At 42.6% G+C, this 17,919-nt stretch overlaps 1 protein-coding gene across 1 annotated transcript in view; it reads left to right on the top strand.

Moving 5' to 3' along the window:
- Dnah9 (dynein axonemal heavy chain 9) overlaps nt 1-17,919 on the top strand; it is a 329,177-nt gene that overhangs the window by 241,910 nt on the left and 69,348 nt on the right. The window contains exons 51-54 of the mRNA XM_051180369.1: nt 2,655-2,774; nt 6,920-7,108; nt 10,367-10,602; nt 17,513-17,635. Of these exons, the coding sequence (XP_051036326.1) occupies nt 2,655-2,774; nt 6,920-7,108; nt 10,367-10,602; nt 17,513-17,635 (668 nt within the window). The remainder of the gene's footprint in view (nt 1-2,654; nt 2,775-6,919; nt 7,109-10,366; nt 10,603-17,512; nt 17,636-17,919) is intronic.

The raw sequence follows: 17,919 nt of genomic DNA on the forward strand, positions 1-17,919 counted from the left end.
TTTATTTTGCTAACAAACTGAAACGAGAACTTTGCAGAGTTACAGAATATGGAAATCTGAATTGTTCATTTTTTTTCTCCCTTGAAACACTGAACACATTCTCTGCTCTAGTCTGCTGAACTGTCAATCTCCTGACCCTTGTGCTGACTGCCTTTACAGAAGCCCTTTGACCTATTATTCATAGCACCTGATGATCAGCACTGATGTACTTAGCTTTCATTATTTGTTATTTCTTCACAATTTCATACATGCATGTGATGAATTTTCATTTTTGCATATATCTTATTGCCTTCCTTAGCTTTCTCTTTTCCACTGAAACCTTCCTAATCCCTGCTCCAATTGTGTATGTGTGTGTGTGTCCCACTGAGTTTCAGGAGGGTTGCTTGTATATGCATAGATGGGGTTGTTACTGCCTTGAAACTTAGCAGTGTCTACATTGTTGAAGAAAATGACAGCTCCTCTCCCAGGAACCATTAACTATAAACAGACCCTCAGAGAAGGGTGGAGCCTCACAGGCCTCTCATTCATGGTAAAATGATCAATGGCTCTTAGGAGGGCAACCCATACCTTGGCACTTCAATTTTCATTTAATAACCAATGGCTTCTGAGAGAAGCATTATCCACCCAATGCAAGCTTTCTCCTTTCAAACTCTTTTTAAATTATAATGTTTAATAATCTTATAAGATGGTAGGTTTCCATAGGACTTTTTCGTGCCTTCTTAGTTTGAGATAAACCATACCCCCACCCTCTTGTCTTCCCTATCCTCTGCCCAACTTCCATCTTCACTCAAGCCCTTCTGTCTCAGTACAGCTCCCTATTTTTCTTACCTGTCTCTAATATCCCATTCTTTTATGTTATTCATGCTGACATGGGAAGAAGTACTATCTTCAACCCTGAGATATTACTGTTTTCTTCTTTGGCAATCCCTCTCCCATTTTCTTTGTAATCTTATCTTCTGCAAAACAAGTAGATTGAATGCTGAACATCCTAACTTAGTCCTCCATTTCCTCTCACCCTTTCATCACTGTTCATTTTATCAGGCTTATTGGGAGATTTCTGAATCCTTGCCTGGTTCATCTTTCTAACCCACACGCCAGTCACTATTGTTTATATTAACAATAAACTGGTGATTTCCCAATAGTGACTTTGTTCTCCATCCTGTTCTCATGTTATAGCTGAACCCTCTTGGACCTCTCTGAGAACTGGCCACAAGGCCTTTAGTGCTGTTCTTATTGCTATTGAGAGCCCTAATAATAAACACACAGCAGCTGTGATCACCTGTAGGAAACCTACAAAGACAAGAAAGCTGGAGAGGAGTTAATAGGGAGAGGAGGGCTAGCAGGAATAAGGGGAATATGAGAAGATAAGGTCACTATGCACTGTATATAATTAGGAAAATGTCAACAATTCAAAGATAATTTTTTTAAAGCTGGTATTATCCCTGAAGATAAAGGCAGATCTGACTGATAAGGTTTATTTTTAAGATCAGATGAACTATGCTGGAAGCATCCTAAATGCTAGAGTTTCTCCTTGGTGGCTGTGGTGATGCTGCATTCTACATTTGGATAGAAGATACTTGTTGGGATACCAATAGGCTTCCAGTTAGCCCTCCTTTCTGCCACCCACCCAGCCACAGTTCCAGTATCTCCAGTTGATGGAGGCTTTGCAGATAAATAACCTTTGTAGTAACCTATGGAAGCCACAGCCTCCTCTGCCCATCTCCAGCCATCATCTACCATTCTGCTGGACTCTTTCACTCCTGAGCAATACCCATTGGTTCACATGGTGTGTAGAGCTTATGCCTGTTGAAATTGCTTCCTGATCACTTTAGTGATTGCTTGGGAAGAAGAGGAGGTGATGGGCATGTTCAGTCTATCATTAATCGGCTGCTTTTTAACATGCTGGTTGTGTGAGCTCAGACACTGTCTATTTTACACCTTCACAAGGGCTCACAAAGCAGCCTGAACTTCAGTTATGGCACAGACACAGGACGTGTGCAGAGCTATCAACTGTGTGCCCCTGTGTCTTCACCTATGTAGATGCACACTCCCAAGGTGACAAGTGTCATGCTGCTGTTCTTGATAAACTTAGAGCTATGCCTTTTCTTAAAAACCACCCCACCCTTTATGATGGTTTAGGGCACGAAATGGAGGAAAATAGATGAGGGCTAAGTACGCTCCAACCAAAGAAGGCCCGCCCAGCCTCAAGCCAGTGCAGCCCAGTGTGCTGCCACATCCCCACTGGGCCTGCAGCCATGGTCTTGCTTCTCCAGCTGTACTTTTGCCTCCCACAGTAGCTTTGTAAACTCACCAGAACCCCTTCCCCCAACCAAGGAGAGGTGGGACTTTTTCTGTCTCTTTCCTCTGCTGAATGCCTGCCTCAACTCATTGCCTCTCAGCTTTGCTCAGCCATCTCTGGGCTTCCATTCCGGGCTCCCCCTGCAGGAAGAAGCTGAGATTGTCTCTGGGTTGCCACCTGAGATCACCCCTCATTTGGCTTCCTTCCTCTTTTCCTTCCTGGCTACCCTTAGTCTCTTGGCCTTCTTCCCCTGCCCAGCATTTGCATCAAAACCCCCTTCTCATGTAGCTTTATCACAGAAGCACTAGAAGTGGCTTGGAGTTACTTAACCAACTTTCCGTCCCTTCCTCAACAGCACCTTAACGAAAACCTGGCAAAGCTCACCGCCAAGTTTGAGAAAGCTACAGCAGAGAAACTCAAGTGTCAGCAGGAAGCTGAAGTGACAGCAGGCACCATCTCCCTTGCAAACCGCCTGGTGAGTCTGAGTTCTAATTACATTAGCACTTTGTCAAGTGCCCCAGAGGTGTGACTACATGAGTTCAGCACAGCTGAGCTTTGACTGGCCTTGCGGAGGAGGGCGGGACAGTATTAAAACTTGCAGGGATGCAGGGACTGTGCCCTGAGACGTGTGGGTACTTAGTCTTCTCAGTACAAAGCTGATTTGATAAGGGGGACGCTTGACAGAAAGGTACACCGGATCTACCAGATAGCTGCTGCAAGTGTGGCCGTGCTTGTGACTATGAGTGGGCCAGAGAAGTTAGCGTTTTGTGGGTCAGTCCCAGAGTTCCGCGCCATGTGACGTCATAAGGTGCAAGGTCAGGGACAGCAAAGCAGAAAGGAAAGAGAATGACTGGCCCGGAACATTTCTGAATGTGACCTTATTTGTGTACACCTGTGTGTACACATAGGGAAATAGGGGAGAAACGGCCAGGCTCTAGCCTTCCTGAGAAAACAAATCTAAGTGTCAGGACAAAGGTGTATTGTTAACTCAGGAGCAAGTGTAGATATGCCATCCTTGGTTGGGGTAGGAGAGAGCAGGAATTGGTATGTGTGGGACCAGAGGAAAGTACTAAGGGTTAAAGCAGCATTTTATGTCTCCTGAATTGGTTTACTGGGGCCCAGTGATGGAAGGCTTCATAGTCCAGGCTGTGTTTATAAAATTCAGACTAATGGTAGTTCCCTTCTTCTTTCCTAAGAATCCAATAAACCAAACTGTTTTAGAAAAGCAAAACAGTAACCATTATTACAGTTTTTCAGTTTTATGGGGACAGGTCTTTGGGTAGAACATAGCTTGCTGTGTTATCTCCATGCCTGAAGAATTCAGGGTTATTTGGTCCTGGGCCTGGGCTGGGCTGGGTTAGAGACTCCAGAATAACTTCCTTTACCTGCTAGGTACCCTGACAGGTAAGGCTAGTAGGGTGGACTCAGAAGGGCCTCTCTGTCTCCATGAACCTTATCGCGGTAAATAAGGATCAGGATAAACAAATAGGCCGAATAGATGTTTATTCAGGGAGAAATAACTTACAACCTAGACAGATGAACACCAGGAAATTCAACCCGATCCTCTCCTGTCCGAGTCACGCCAGAAAGAGAGAGCCTTTCCTGGCCCCCTCCGACCTCCTTCCACCGGTCACTTCCGCCCATGGCTCCACCCCCCAATGGGCGTGGTCAGTGCCACAGAAGGACTATCTCACTATAACTCCCCTTTTAGTCTAAAGAAAAGATTTAGGCTTAATACAAAACTATATACAAAACAGTGAATAACAAGTGTGCTCTAAGAAAAGGAAAATCGAGAACAAAATGACCTACATATCTAGTCCTAGGGTGAGGGCATAATGGAGTTTACAATAGAGTTGTTCTAAGCTGGAAAACGTAAGTCTAGTACCTAATATATCTAACTAGGAAGAGAGAATAATAGTTGTGATAGTTTAATCTTCAACCTCATCAAGACCTGAGAAGGAAATTAACAATACTAGAGTAGACAGGAAATGCGGATGGACACCTTCCAAAAGGTGCAGCAAGGACAGAAACAGCAAGCCATCTGAACAGTCACCCTAGGTCTCACAGCAACGTTGGTACACCCAGATTTGGCTAAGGCCAAGAGAACTTGACAGACCACAACAACAGCAGAGAGGTAGAATGGCTGTCTTACCCTGACTTGGCAAGGTCAAGCAGTCTTCTATATTTGTCTCCTGCAAGCACATAGGACTGTATGTCCAAATCAGTGGTCAAGGTGGGGGCAATTCTATGCCCAACAGGCCATTAGCTGAGGCGAGATTGAACTCCAGCAGGAGCAACAAAAGTGTCCAACATATTTTCGGGAAAGTGCACGGTGCTGTCAGGAGCAACAGTGTCTCATGTCAATGGAGTACTAATATTAAAACATTTAAATGCCATGTTCTGCATGTCTATGAAGTGATTGAAGATTAAGCATCTATATCTGACTAATCTCATAGGTACAGGAAATGTGAGTGAAGATAATCTGTAATACTCGGGAACTTAGCTAAAAAGACTGATTAAAACTTTCCTGAGTAAAGCAGGAACAAATACTTAAACAATATAACTATTTACATATACATACATGTAAATCCCTAAAATAGAGGTAGAGTATAAGTGTCAAGACAAGAGGTAGAACTATAAAGGGCAGCAAGATAAATATCCCAAATTGTATCAATATACAAAATGTCTTGAATACAAGAAAAGTATACATACATAGAATATGGTAAAAAAAAAATAATGTGCATAAAACATTGTAAGTGGAAATATTTAACATAATATAACAAAATATAAACTTAATTTTACATAGCTTACCACATAAGAATACACAACAATGTAAGCTGTAAAATACGATCTCGATGAGAGGTCAAAGAACTTATGGCCTTTTAAAACTCCTCATGGCTTGTATTTCTCTCACATCCAGCAGAAGAGACTGGAGAGCAGCTTCTACTGAGTGTGACCTCCCTTTATTCTGGAGTCTCTGAAGCACCACCCTCACCACAGAAGGGAATTACAATAAATTTCTTTCCTCATTTTTTCCAGCTACAGCCATGTTTCTTTAAGGAGCCATGTGTTATAGCCACCACTGGACTGGGCCTTGGTTTATGGAGACAGAAATCCACATGTGTGTCAGTTACTATGTATTCTGATGTTGCATTAGGACAGAAAATTGATTTCCTCTTAGAACAGTTTAGACCAAGAATGAGCATAAGTATGAATTCTCCACTTCTCTCCCTATGTCTTCCCTGTCTTGTGTTTGTGGTCTGTGGCCTGTCGGCTGTGTTTATCTGACCTGTATCTGTTGTCTGTCTGTCCCTAACAAAAAACTTGGCTCTGTGTTAACTGAACCAAAATCAATGGTATGGGAAATAAATGGGGGATATTTTTCAACAGAAATCTCTAACAATTTTGCAGGGAAGAGGTTACTTTACTGACCACAACTGTCAGAATAGCACTCAAACCCACACAGATCTTAGTAACCATTAACATAGTGCTGCCAATACTTATGGGAGATATGTTTTAAGGTTGCTTTTAATCTATTGGCTGCTTTCTGGAAATAATTTCCACAGCACACATACACATACTGTATTATGGGTGAGGAGCTTGGAAGTACATGAATTAAGATTAAAGCTATGCACTAGCTTAGGTTGAGAAAGCTGATTACACCGGAAGGGTAAAGCATGATAATGAGGCTGGTTACATTGTTCTCATAAAGACAGTTGTTACATTGTTCTCATAAAGGCAGGTCTGGGTCAAACAGGCTGAGCTCATAATAGGAGAGCAGGCTAAGTACATAGTCCTAAACAATCTCAAAGCATGTTACCAGCTTAAAGGCAGGCAGAAAATGTGTCACCACAGGTATGGATGGAACAGGCTGCTGTGCATCCTTGAGATGATCAATTTCATCAAACAACTTGATTTAGAGATGGCACCCCACAGATGTGCAAGAAATTAGCCAGATCTGGCTAGCCTGCCTCCTATCTAGCTGCTTACCTGGCTTCCAAACCTCAGCACAGCCTTCTCCATGAGATGGGGACTTAACCATATGCATCTCCATGGGAAGCTCCCAAGAAGAGTAGTGTCTTCCAAATATGAGCCAGGCCAAATGAGATGTGTTCTATAGTCTCTGCTACTTTTTACACACTCATATGTATATTCCTATCACTGTTTTAATTCACCTCTATCATCCCACCCACTGGAAAATTATTTAGGGCACATAGACTTGACTTTATTTCCATATCTCCAGCACTTAGGGAGGAGAAAGAAGAAAAGACCTGGCACTGTGCTTAGTGGTAACATACATGAGCATGTTCGATCCTCACAATAACCCGTGGAATTGTATAGCTGTCTCCACATGTAGAAAGGGCAGAGCCCTGCATCCTGCATCCAGAACTGATTATCACCCCGAGGACATGTGAAGGACAACAAAGAGTAGGGGCTTGTGTGCTGGAGTGTCACCGGAAGCTGGGACATTGCTTAGGGAAGGGCAGTATGATGATAATGCACAATGGTTTGCTGGGACTTGTTGCCGTGGACATATGGCATGTGATCTCCTTGACTAAATACATAGCTCTGTGTATTCCAGTTGATATTTCTCTATCCTTTCTGTCCTTTAAATGGTAGGTTGGAGGACTTGCTTCTGAAAACATCAGGTGGGCAGAGGCTGTGCAGAACTTCAAACAGCAGGAGAGGACGTTATGTGGAGACATTCTTCTTACTACAGCTTTTATTTCCTACTTGGGCTTCTTTACAAAAAAGTACCGAAAGAGCCTCATGGATGGGACCTGGAAACCCTATCTGAGCCAGCTGAAAGTATGTATGACCTGAACTTGTCCTGACTCTGCCAGCCTGTGTGTACCACTAAGATCGTATGACCATCACAACCCACACCTTCCAGTATTCCTTGCATATGCACTGACACTCTCACCTGAGCATCAGGCATGGGGCATACACGATCATATCCTTTACACTGTCAAGTATTATGGTCCTCTGTGCTCCGGTCCCATGCCTTAATGGGGTTCTCATGGGAATTCCATGCTCTGGTCTTCCATACTCTGGTTCTTTGATGAACTCTACCTCCTGACTCACTTCCAAGTGGTGAAACCTGGGAGACACCAAAAGATCTCTCTGTTCCTTCTCTGTTCTTCCTGGGCCATTGTTGTTGGGTCCCAAAACCATGCAGTTTATACCCATGGCTCAGAAACACAGCTATAAAAGCAACCTTGCACACCAAAGCTTCCATGGTGCAGAGGGACACGCACCTGTCTGTATAACTATTCCCAGATACTCCCTATGTATATAAAAGTGCTGAAATGGGGAGGGGGTGATGGTTGCTGAGTAAAGGAGATTTCAAGCCTTACCTAGACCCTAATATTCCCTTGGCACGTTCTTATCACTCGGGCTCATCAGTTCCCAAACACTAACCAAATATTCAGAGTATCTTACATGCTATGCCAATGGAATACAAAAGACATGGCAGGCCAGGATGGCTCCAGGTGATCAGGTCCACAGATAGAGAGTAAAATTCACACTGCACCCTGAGACATATTCCAAACTTCACCCACAAGTACCACCCTGGAATTGCAAAATGCATTTCTGTAGTGATACCTAAGTTTTCCCATATCTGCTCATAAAATTCTAGCCACATGATGATATGATGGACTGGCTTAAAATGGATAGTACTGGGAATAGCATGAATATTAGTGGTACTAGTTGTGTTATCTAGTGGAGCTAGCAGCACTCGTTGAGCTGTGATTTGGATGGAAGAACTAGCAACAGAGAGGATGCTTGGCTCTTAGCAACATAGGGAGGTTGGGCATGTCTGTGATGCATAAGCGTTCTTGTGCCATAGATGCCTTTGGCAGTGTCTTAGTCTATTGTCTTGTGCTGAAACAGAGTGCTGGAGAGCAGCTAATCAATAAAGAACTAATATTTACTTGGTTCATGATGCTACAGTCTGGTGAGTCTGCTGTAGGTGGCCTTCAGTACTTTGACATCCTGTGGCAGAAGAGGAAGAAAAAGTGAGAGCTGGAGAGAAAAATGGGACCAAACTCACCTCTATGGCCCACTTAACAGGAACTACGTCTTTCCCATGATATCAATGGGAGCCATTTACAGGGCAGAGCCACAATGACCTGCTCACTGGGGATTAAGTTTTCAGTTCCTAAATTTGGGGAAACACATTTGAACCACAGCAAGCAATCTCTGGTAAAGTCTGTGAACCCCAGAATAATGTTTTGTTCATGAGATTATAAAGAAAACATGGCAAAACACATCTCTGGTTTCATTTTGTTTTCTCTATATATATCTCAAGTCTACCTCAAAAATCACAATCCTCCTGCCTCAGCCTCCACCACAGTGCCTGGCTATATCAAGCTTCCTGAGATAAGAGGTGTGTTTCAAGCTGTGCATAGTGTCATATATGTGTAATGTATATGAAATTACAGCCATCAGGAAACTGAGATGACAAGATTATGAGTTCAAGGTCAGCCTGAGCTACATAATTAAGATGTTAGAGGGAGAGAGAGAGAGAGAGAGAGAGAGAGAGAGAGAGAGAGAGAGAGAGAGAGAGAGAGAGCACTAGTGCATGATACTATAGCATGGAACGTCTGTTTCCTTCATTTAAAAACTTGTTTAACCTTTCACATTGTGGCATGATATTGTCACAATAAATTTCACAATCTTAGAATGAATAATCGCATTATCAAAAACAACAAAAATAACTTTTGAAAAATATCATGATGTTTTATATAAGTTCATGATTTTTGTGAGACAATATTCACAGCTGTCCTGGGGATCATGTGGCTAAGGACTACCACTTCAACATGCGTAAGAGAAAAGGAACTTGAAAAGGGTTAAATAGTTTTCCTGAGATACCTGAGCAAATCAAACTGCAAAGACAGTTGAATCAAAGAGTTTAAAGAGTGTAAGTCTAAACCTCAGAAGCATTGTACTAAACGGAAGTGGCCAGACCACAAAAGGTCACATCTTGTATGATTCCATTTGTATTAAATATCTAAAGTAAGAAAATCTATAGAGACAGAAAGCATATTAGTGATTGCCAGGAACTTGTGTCAGAGACACAGGGAGGATTTTGAATGATCATGCAGCTTCCTTTGGAGCCATGAAAATACCTGGGATTAGATGGATCAGATTGAAGACTGCATAACACTGAGAATGTTCTATCCCCCACCAAACTGTACAGCTTACCACGGTGCATTTTACATTGTGTAAAGTTTACCTCTTTTTAAAAGTATATAAGCCAATGAAAAAGATTGTTTATAGAAGAATTAGATGAGCTGAGAGAGGCTAAAATAGAAAAACAGAAAGGACTTCCCAGCTCTGAGGATACACATGGGTGGAGGAGGTCATGGGTGGAGTTCTCAAGGCTGAGGGTGGGCTCCCCAGCAAACCCCAGTAGGTATGCTTGTTGCAAGGGCCTTGTGAGCAACCTTAAGGAGGAAGGATTGGGGTAGGGGAAAAAACATGAACCCAGCCATTTGCAAGCTGGTAAAATAATGAGAGGAGAAAGTGGTCTGTGTGGGCTAGTACAGCCACCAGAAAACTGATGTAAGAGATAGAGGAAAAATGGCAAGGAAGTAAATGTCCACATGGTTATGGATATCATAGATAAAGTTATAAATAATCAGGCTGGCAAGATAGCTCAGTCTCTAAACTCAGCTACCTGAGTTACATCATGGAGACCCACACAGTAGAGCAAGAGAACCAATTCCCCAAATTATGCTCTGACTTCCACGCACATGCCATGGCATGTGCACACCCATACATATACATACACATGCAATGAGTAATTAAAAAAAGACATAAATAAGCTGTAGAAGGGATTTGATTAAGATGAATATAATGAAGAACATAGAGTTGGTTATATGAATTTCTACTCATCTATCATGATGCTTTTGGCAACAATCACATATCCAGAAAAGCACTCTCTGGAGTGGGGGGGGGATGTTGGTTGCTTTTAAAGGGGTATGTTACACAGTAGGATACTATGGATTCTCCACATAGAGATGGAGATTCCCATTCAGAGTGTGCCTGTCACCTCTTCATCAGGTTCCCATCCCAATCACCTCAACCCTGGACCCCTTGAGGATGCTGACTGATGATGCTGATGTGGCTGCCTGGCAGAATGAGGGCCTCCCTGCTGACCGCATGTCCATGGAGAATGCCACCATCCTCATCAACTGTGAGCGCTGGCCACTCATGGTTGACCCTCAACTGCAAGGCATCAAATGGATCAAGAACAAGTATGGAGAAGAACTCCGAGTCACCCAGATTGGCCAGAAAGGGTGAGTGGCTGGGCACACAAGTTGACACTATTGCTGTTTGTGTAAGAAGGAAATATTCCATGGAGTAGACAAGCCCTAGTGGCTTTTTTTCTCCTCTTCTGACCTCTCCATTAGGCAAACCTCCTGATTTCTTGCAGGTTTCCCTTTCAGTTTAGGAAATATTTCAACAAGATACTTGGGTACCAGCTCTGTGCTTTTTCTCATTAGGAATCATATGGTCAGTAGGATGGCTGTAGTCTATAATTTATTATACATTTTATAGGAAGAGAAGAATTCAAAGGTTCTCCAACACAAAGAAATGGTGTTTAAGGAAGCAGAAACCCCATTTACTCTGACCATTGTGTTAAATAGATCATATCATAATCACCTAGAAGATAAACCCCTGGGCTTGTTTGTTGGGAATCATCTTGACTAGGTTAGTTTCTGGCCCTTGATTGATGTGATTAAAGTGAGAGGACCCACCATAAAAGTAGATAGCACCATTCCCTAGACTTGAGTCCTGAAATCTGTGATTCTTGGAGAAATCTAACTGTGGTAGTTTGAATGAAAATGGTCCCCAAAGACTCATAGGAGATGGCATTATTTGAATGAATAGGATATGTTGGAATAGGTGTGGCTTTATTGGAGAAAGTGCATCACTGGGTAGGGGCTTTGAGGTTTCCGAAACTCAAGCCAGGTCCAGTGGCTCAAACTCTCTTCCTGCTGCCTGATGATCCAGATGTAGGACTCACAGCTATCTTTCTAGCACCATGTCTATCTGCATGCTGCCATGTTTCCTACCATGATGATAATTCACTAAACCTCTGAACTATAAGCCAGCCTCAATTAAATGCTTTGCTTATAAAAGTTGCTGTGGTGATGGTGTCTTTTCCTAGTAATGGAACAATGACTAAGACAGAAGTAGGTTCCAGGGACTTTGGAATTACTGTGATAGGCCTGACTACGCTTTTGTTTGGAGGGACGTGGACTTTGGGGACTTTGGTTTAGGAAAGCAATGGAATGCTTTAAGCAGTAGAACATGGAAGACAGTGGTGCTGAGAGTAATTTGAAGTATGGAGGCTGGGCTCGAGGTTTCAGAAGAAATGAATATTAGAATGTGGACTATAGACCATTTTTGTGATATTTTTGGTGATGTGAATGTGGCTGTTTTCTGCCCTTGTCCAAAAAGTCTGCCTGAAGATAAATTGAAGAGTTTTAACTTAACAACATTGGCAAGGTTTCAAAACAGCCTAATACTGACTATGTTGAATGGTTCTTAGACAGATATAATGAAAAGGAGAAATTGAAGCAAGGAAAAATGCAAAACGTACAATTATAGAAGAAAGGAATGTCTGGAAAGTTCTGTGCCCAAGGAGACAAAGGGATTAAAGAAAAGCCCACTGCTAAATAGAATAAAGGGAGTAGTGACCTCAGGGCAAGACTACCTTGTATACTCCCTATGCAGAGGCAGGCAGATGTCTGAGTTCAAGGTCATCCTAGTCTACAGAATAATTTCTATGGCAGCCAAGCTTAGGAAGTGAAGGAAAACATTGAAACAGAAAGCTGGTGAAAATGTATTTGAATGAGGGAGCATGATCCAGCCCTAGCAAACAAAAGAACTTGGCAACTTCAGCCAATAGTTTTGGCTTTAGAGATACAAGAAAGGGATTATTGTCTATACCCCTGTGACTAAGGAAAACCACTTAAGCTAGGTGTGTGTCAAGGGTGTCCCTGCATGGAGGCTCAGAGAGGCAATTGAGTGAAGCTATGAAGATGAACCCTGCACTTTGTTGAAGAACCTAAGATGTTGGAGATGCTGAAGTTATGGGATATCTCAAGGAGAGCTGCTAACAGGATGAAAGAAATATGTTTCAATCAACAAACCTGAAAGGAGTTACAGATATGAAGAAAGTTTGGACAGCAGACATGAAGATGCAGAGTTTGGAGTTTCCCCAGCTGTTTTTTTGGGGGGCTTGCTTTGATCCATATTTCCTCATTATGCTCCCATCCTTCCCTTTTGGAATGGTAATATATACCCTGTGCCATTCTATTTTGGAAGTATGTGATCTCCTTTTTCATTTTTATTTTATGGGGGTTATAGTTAAGAGACTGCCCTGAGAATCAGAGACTTTAAACTGTGGACATTTAAGCAGTGTTGAGACTGTGATAAATTGTGACGACTTTTGAAATTGGACTAAATGTGTTATGGAGATCAGGGAGTGGAATGTGAAAGTTTGAATGAAACTGGACCCCATAGGCTCATAGGGAGTGGCATTATTTGAAAGATTAGGACATAGGCCTGGTTGGAGTAGGTATAGCCTTATTGGAGGAAGTGTGTCACTGAGGATGTGTTTTGAGGTTTCAGAAGCTCAAGCCAGACCCAATGACTCTCTGTCTTCCTGTTCTCTGCTGATCTGGATGTAGAACTCTCAGCTACCTCTCTAGCACCATGTTTGTCTGCATATCACCATGCTTCCCATCATGATGATAATGGACTAAACCTCTGAACTGTAAGCTATCCCCAATGAAATGTTTTCCTTTGTAAAAGTTGCTGTGACCATGGTGTCTCTTCAAAGTGACAAAACATTGACTAAGACACTAACAGCATAAGCATTCAATTCCCTCTAGGTGGGGGCTATAAATGCAACTTAATCACCTTAAGCTTTTCCCTGTAGGCTTTCCCTAATGGATGGTACCCACGAGCCAAAATAGACCTTTTCCCCTTGATCCAGATCAGGCCTAGAGGCACACTAAGTGCAGGCCAGCAGCAATCAGGACTACCTCTTGATGGAGGAGGGCAACCTCATCACTGTAGTAGGTTCACTATGTTCAGCATGGGTTCATGAGTGCTTGGACTTTGCTGCCAGTTCCCATGATACTCTTCAGGAGCCTGACAGGTTTAGTGATAATGTTTGACCTAGTCTGGCAGCTAAGTAAGCATCAGCTTCTCCTCCTGCTACATCATAACTTTCATGATGTTCAACATGGACTGGCAGGCTCATATAGAGAGAGCCACAGAGGTCATCCTGACTGGCACCTATCACTCCATTCTCACTGAACACAGATTGACAAAGGAAAGTCCCCATGTACCTATCTGGCTAAAACAAATGTCATGAGGAAGTAACTAGACCAGACTATTATATGGCCTTAAGAAAAGATCACAGAAGGGGACCCCCTGCCCACAGATGGGACTGGCAGTGATAAATGGGAAGTCACAGAGTGAGATTGTCACTGGAAATGAAAAATAGCCTAAGGCAAGGCTGGCCTCTAGCCCCAGAGTGGCTTCAAAGTGTTTCCATACCCATAGGAATCAATGGGAATAAATTGAGTTCTGGCAGCAGCTTCAAGCACCACCATGGATCTGTTCCCTTCTCCTGTGATGGGGAAAAATGACGGCCATGTTGTCCCTCAGTTTTGAGGAGGGATTATCTTGGAAAAGGGGGAATAGGGCCAGGACCCACTAACAGTTATAGAGACAGTGCCCAAAGGAGAGCCATGGGAGTCTAACGGCCAGAACATCCTAAACTGGTCTATGTAGTCTTTATGGTGAGCTACCAAGGCTTTCTTCTGAGTGACCAAGTGTGAAGGTACTGTCTTGCCTGTGTTTGGAGTGGTTTCCAGATCCATGTGGTCATCCAAAAGTTGTCTGGAAAGATGGGACAAGATGAGTTTCCTTGATTGTCTCAATCCCCTGTGTTCCGTTCAAACAACAGAAAGCAATTGGATCATGTCATATATAAAAAGTATCCCAGATGGTCTTCGTATAATACTGACATAATTGGTTCTGTAGCCTTTCCAACTAGCAAAGCCTCAGTGTCAGAGTTAAGGTATAAGAATGGTCAAACAGTGGGTAGATTTTCAGCATTGCCTTACAGTCACCTCCTATTGCCTTATCTGCATGCACACAGTACTGCCCTGCAGCCCTGCAGCCCTGCTTTGATCTGCATCATCACACAAACCATAGTCCAGTCTGAACTCCCTGGAAGCTGGTTGGTGTGAAAAGATACTCTTGAGCATGTTTTTAACTGGAAAGACACTTGGAATTGGGAACCTTTCAAAAGATTATTGCTTTCTGGTGCAATGTCAGATGAGAACATCTTGATTATTATGAAGTTCTTTTGGAGTTATTTTCTTGTCTTTGAGATAGGATCTTAGATAGCCCTTGGACTTCTGATGTTCCTCCCTCCACTACTCTAATGCTAGGTCTACAGGAGTAAACCTCAATCCAGTTTATGAGGTAGTAGAGATGAACCCCATTGCTTCACACATGCTAAGCAAACACTCTGTCAACTGAGCAATAGCCTAGTTTTTCATGAAGTTCTTAATGTATCTTGAATACACACTCTTAAGGGATCCTGTCTAAGATAGTGTTTTAGCTTGTCTCTGGTCATCCAATAGAAGTAGATATTTGTAATGATTCCCTGTTCAGTCTGGGGTGACATGTTACCATTTCTGCATTTTATAGAATCATTTTGATCTGTGGTGCTTGAAATATCACCTAAATGGAGGCCCTGTGGTAGAGTTGCAACATTAAATTAAGAATAATCTTCTCAAACTAGGAACTCTAGCAACCCTCAGTACAAAGGAACCCAAGCCTGTCTCTATCGCTCAGATATAGAAAGCAAGTCACATACCTCCCTTGGAAATTTCCCAGTACTAAGAGTTGAGATACCTTTTCAATATTTTGTTTTGTTTTGATATTTAGTTACTTGGGGCTGTGGGTAAATGTGCCACAGTATATGTTGTGGAGGTCAGAGGTCAGTTCTCTCCTTCTACTATGTGGGTTCTGTATGTGTTACAGCTCTGAGGGGAATGGCTTTCCCAAGGTGTTAACAGCTGGTGAGGGAAAGACTTCCCCAGTGGAAGTGTTACAGCTCTTCTCTGGGATGCAGGAAAAGTTTCCCCACTGCAAGTATTACAGATCTGCTTTGACAGAGGAAGTTTTCCCCTAAGTGCTACAGCTCTGAAGGGAAAGGTATCCTGGCAGTTGGGAGCCAAGGAATACCACAAAGTCACACTGTGCAAAAGACCTCATACAAAGGATTTATTGGAGGGAAGAATCCAGGAGGGTGATTGCCTCTGCTTGGGTGAGAAACAGTAGAGAACTGAGCAGAAGTCAGGGTTTATATAGTGTTTCTTAGGGGTGGAGCTTTCTGGGGGTTAAACTTTCCAGGGTGGAGCTTTCCAGGGTAGTGATTAGTGGGATTTCAAGTACTGGGTTTGGATTTTTTACTCTGTAGGAAAGCTATTAAGGGCAGTTGAGTATTCTGTGGGTGGAACCCAACAGTTGGAGGGCCTCAGAGGATGGGCCTGGCCACTCATGCTCCTTGAAAGGATTACAGGCTTCAGGAATCAAACTCAAATTTTCACCATTGGTGAATGCTTTTATCCACTGAGCCTTCTTACGAGCCAGCCCCAAAGTCCCTTTTACATTAAGATTTTCCCAAAATAATCCCCTTGTTTTGTTTTAAAAATTTAATAAAACTCATTTAGAAATGTGTATTTGCAAACACAGCATGCAAATAATAAAAACAAATCTTTTAAAATAATATTTGTGTCCTAGGACTTGTAGGGTAAAGGGGCCAAGGGAAGATCAGCCTTACCTTGACATGACCACAAGACCAGGGCCAAGGGAAAATACCCTGACTCTGACTTGACCCCAAGACCAGGGCCAAGAAACAGAATCTCACCAATACCTGAGCTTGCCCCAAGGTCAAACCACAGAATTCCACCATTCCCTAAGATTTCCCCCATGATCAAGCCACAAAAGTAATCCCTAATTCCTGGGTCACCCTAGAAAGCTCTGTCCCCCAAGAAACTCTATAAACTCTGCTCAGTTCACTGGTGTTTCTCACCCAAGCAAAGGCAGCCCACACTCCTGGATTTTTCCCTCCTAATCAATCTCTTGTGAGAGGTTGGTTGTGCAGTGTAATTTTGTGGTGTTCCTTGGTACCCAATTGCTAGGATACCTTCATCTTCAGAGCTGTAACACTTGCATTGGAAAATATTCCCTGCTGGAGCAGACAACACTTCTGTTGGGAAAGCCTTTCCCTTCAGAGCTGCAACACTTACAGGACTCCCAAAGTGAGACTTAAAAGCAGCTATCTGTGGGTTAACAGGTGGCATATGCCAACTTGTGCTGTGTGCTAAAGGGATACATCATGCGCTATTTTAGTGTTCTCATCAAGTGGATAAAATCTGTTCTTAAGTATAATGAATCTTACTTTACATGTATAAAAAATGACTTTAGAAGAATATTCAATGCTTTGAGAAAATGCTTATATTTTGTTAAAATAATACTAGATTATAAAGCAAAAGTGCCATATGAATTCAGTAATATGAAAGCTAAAATTAAGAAAGTAATGTTGTCAGCTCTCCATACCAAGTTGCACAGAGAGCCAACCATATACTTGGCAACAATTTCATCTGTGCAAAACATACAGACTTTCCCTCTTACTAATAAAACTATGTAGCCACCATTACATAGCATTTCTCTGAATCATGTGTTATAAATAAAAGTCCATGAAAGGATGGCTGCAGATTGTATGCAAACATAACACCATTTCATGTAAAGTAAAATAGAACACTTGTTTTTGTTTCCCATTAAGCCCCAAGCCAATTCCCCAGTACAAAAGGACCACCCAAACAACCAGATGTCCACAATAAACACTGAATTATACATAATAGACAGACTATGGTTAATCTTCATATTGTTTTTTATTTTATCATATCTATTTCTGAAAGATGTAAAAAGTCTATATAAATCTCAGAGACATTTTAAAATAGAAAAAAGTATAATAGCTGAAGACATTTCTGGAAGCTGTGCCTCCCTGCCCAGCACTGTACTTCCCTCCCTCTGAGGCATGATGGTCTTGTTACATTGCCTTGGATCCATGCATTTTGGACTCACACTGTCTAACTTGCTCTGCAGCTGCCTTCAGACCATAGAGCGTGCCCTGGAAGCTGGAGATGTGGTGCTCATTGAGAACCTCGAGGAGTCCATTGATCCTGTCCTGGGACCTCTGCTTGGGAGAGAAGTCATTAAGAAAGGACGGTGAGATATACCAATGCACAGCTGCCCTGGTCTAGACCTCTTCCCCTCCACTCAGATCAGAGAGCACTCTGCAGCTGACTGACCTTCCTCTACTCTAATAGCAGGCCATTTCATTGCCCTTGGAATCTGGAGAGACTTCTGGAAACCTGCAATTCCTCACAGTGTGCAATGTGAGAGGAACCCTGAGGGGAATGGTCAAAAGCAGAGAGACTTTTAAGACAAGCATTTTATTCAAGCCAGATGTGTGACCTCAGACCTCAGTGCCCTGTCAGTTTGACGGCCTT

The sequence above is a fragment of the Phodopus roborovskii genome, unplaced genomic scaffold, assembly GCF_943737965.1.
Source record: "Phodopus roborovskii unplaced genomic scaffold, PHOROB, whole genome shotgun sequence".
NCBI classification, from domain to species: domain Eukaryota; kingdom Metazoa; phylum Chordata; class Mammalia; order Rodentia; family Cricetidae; genus Phodopus; species Phodopus roborovskii.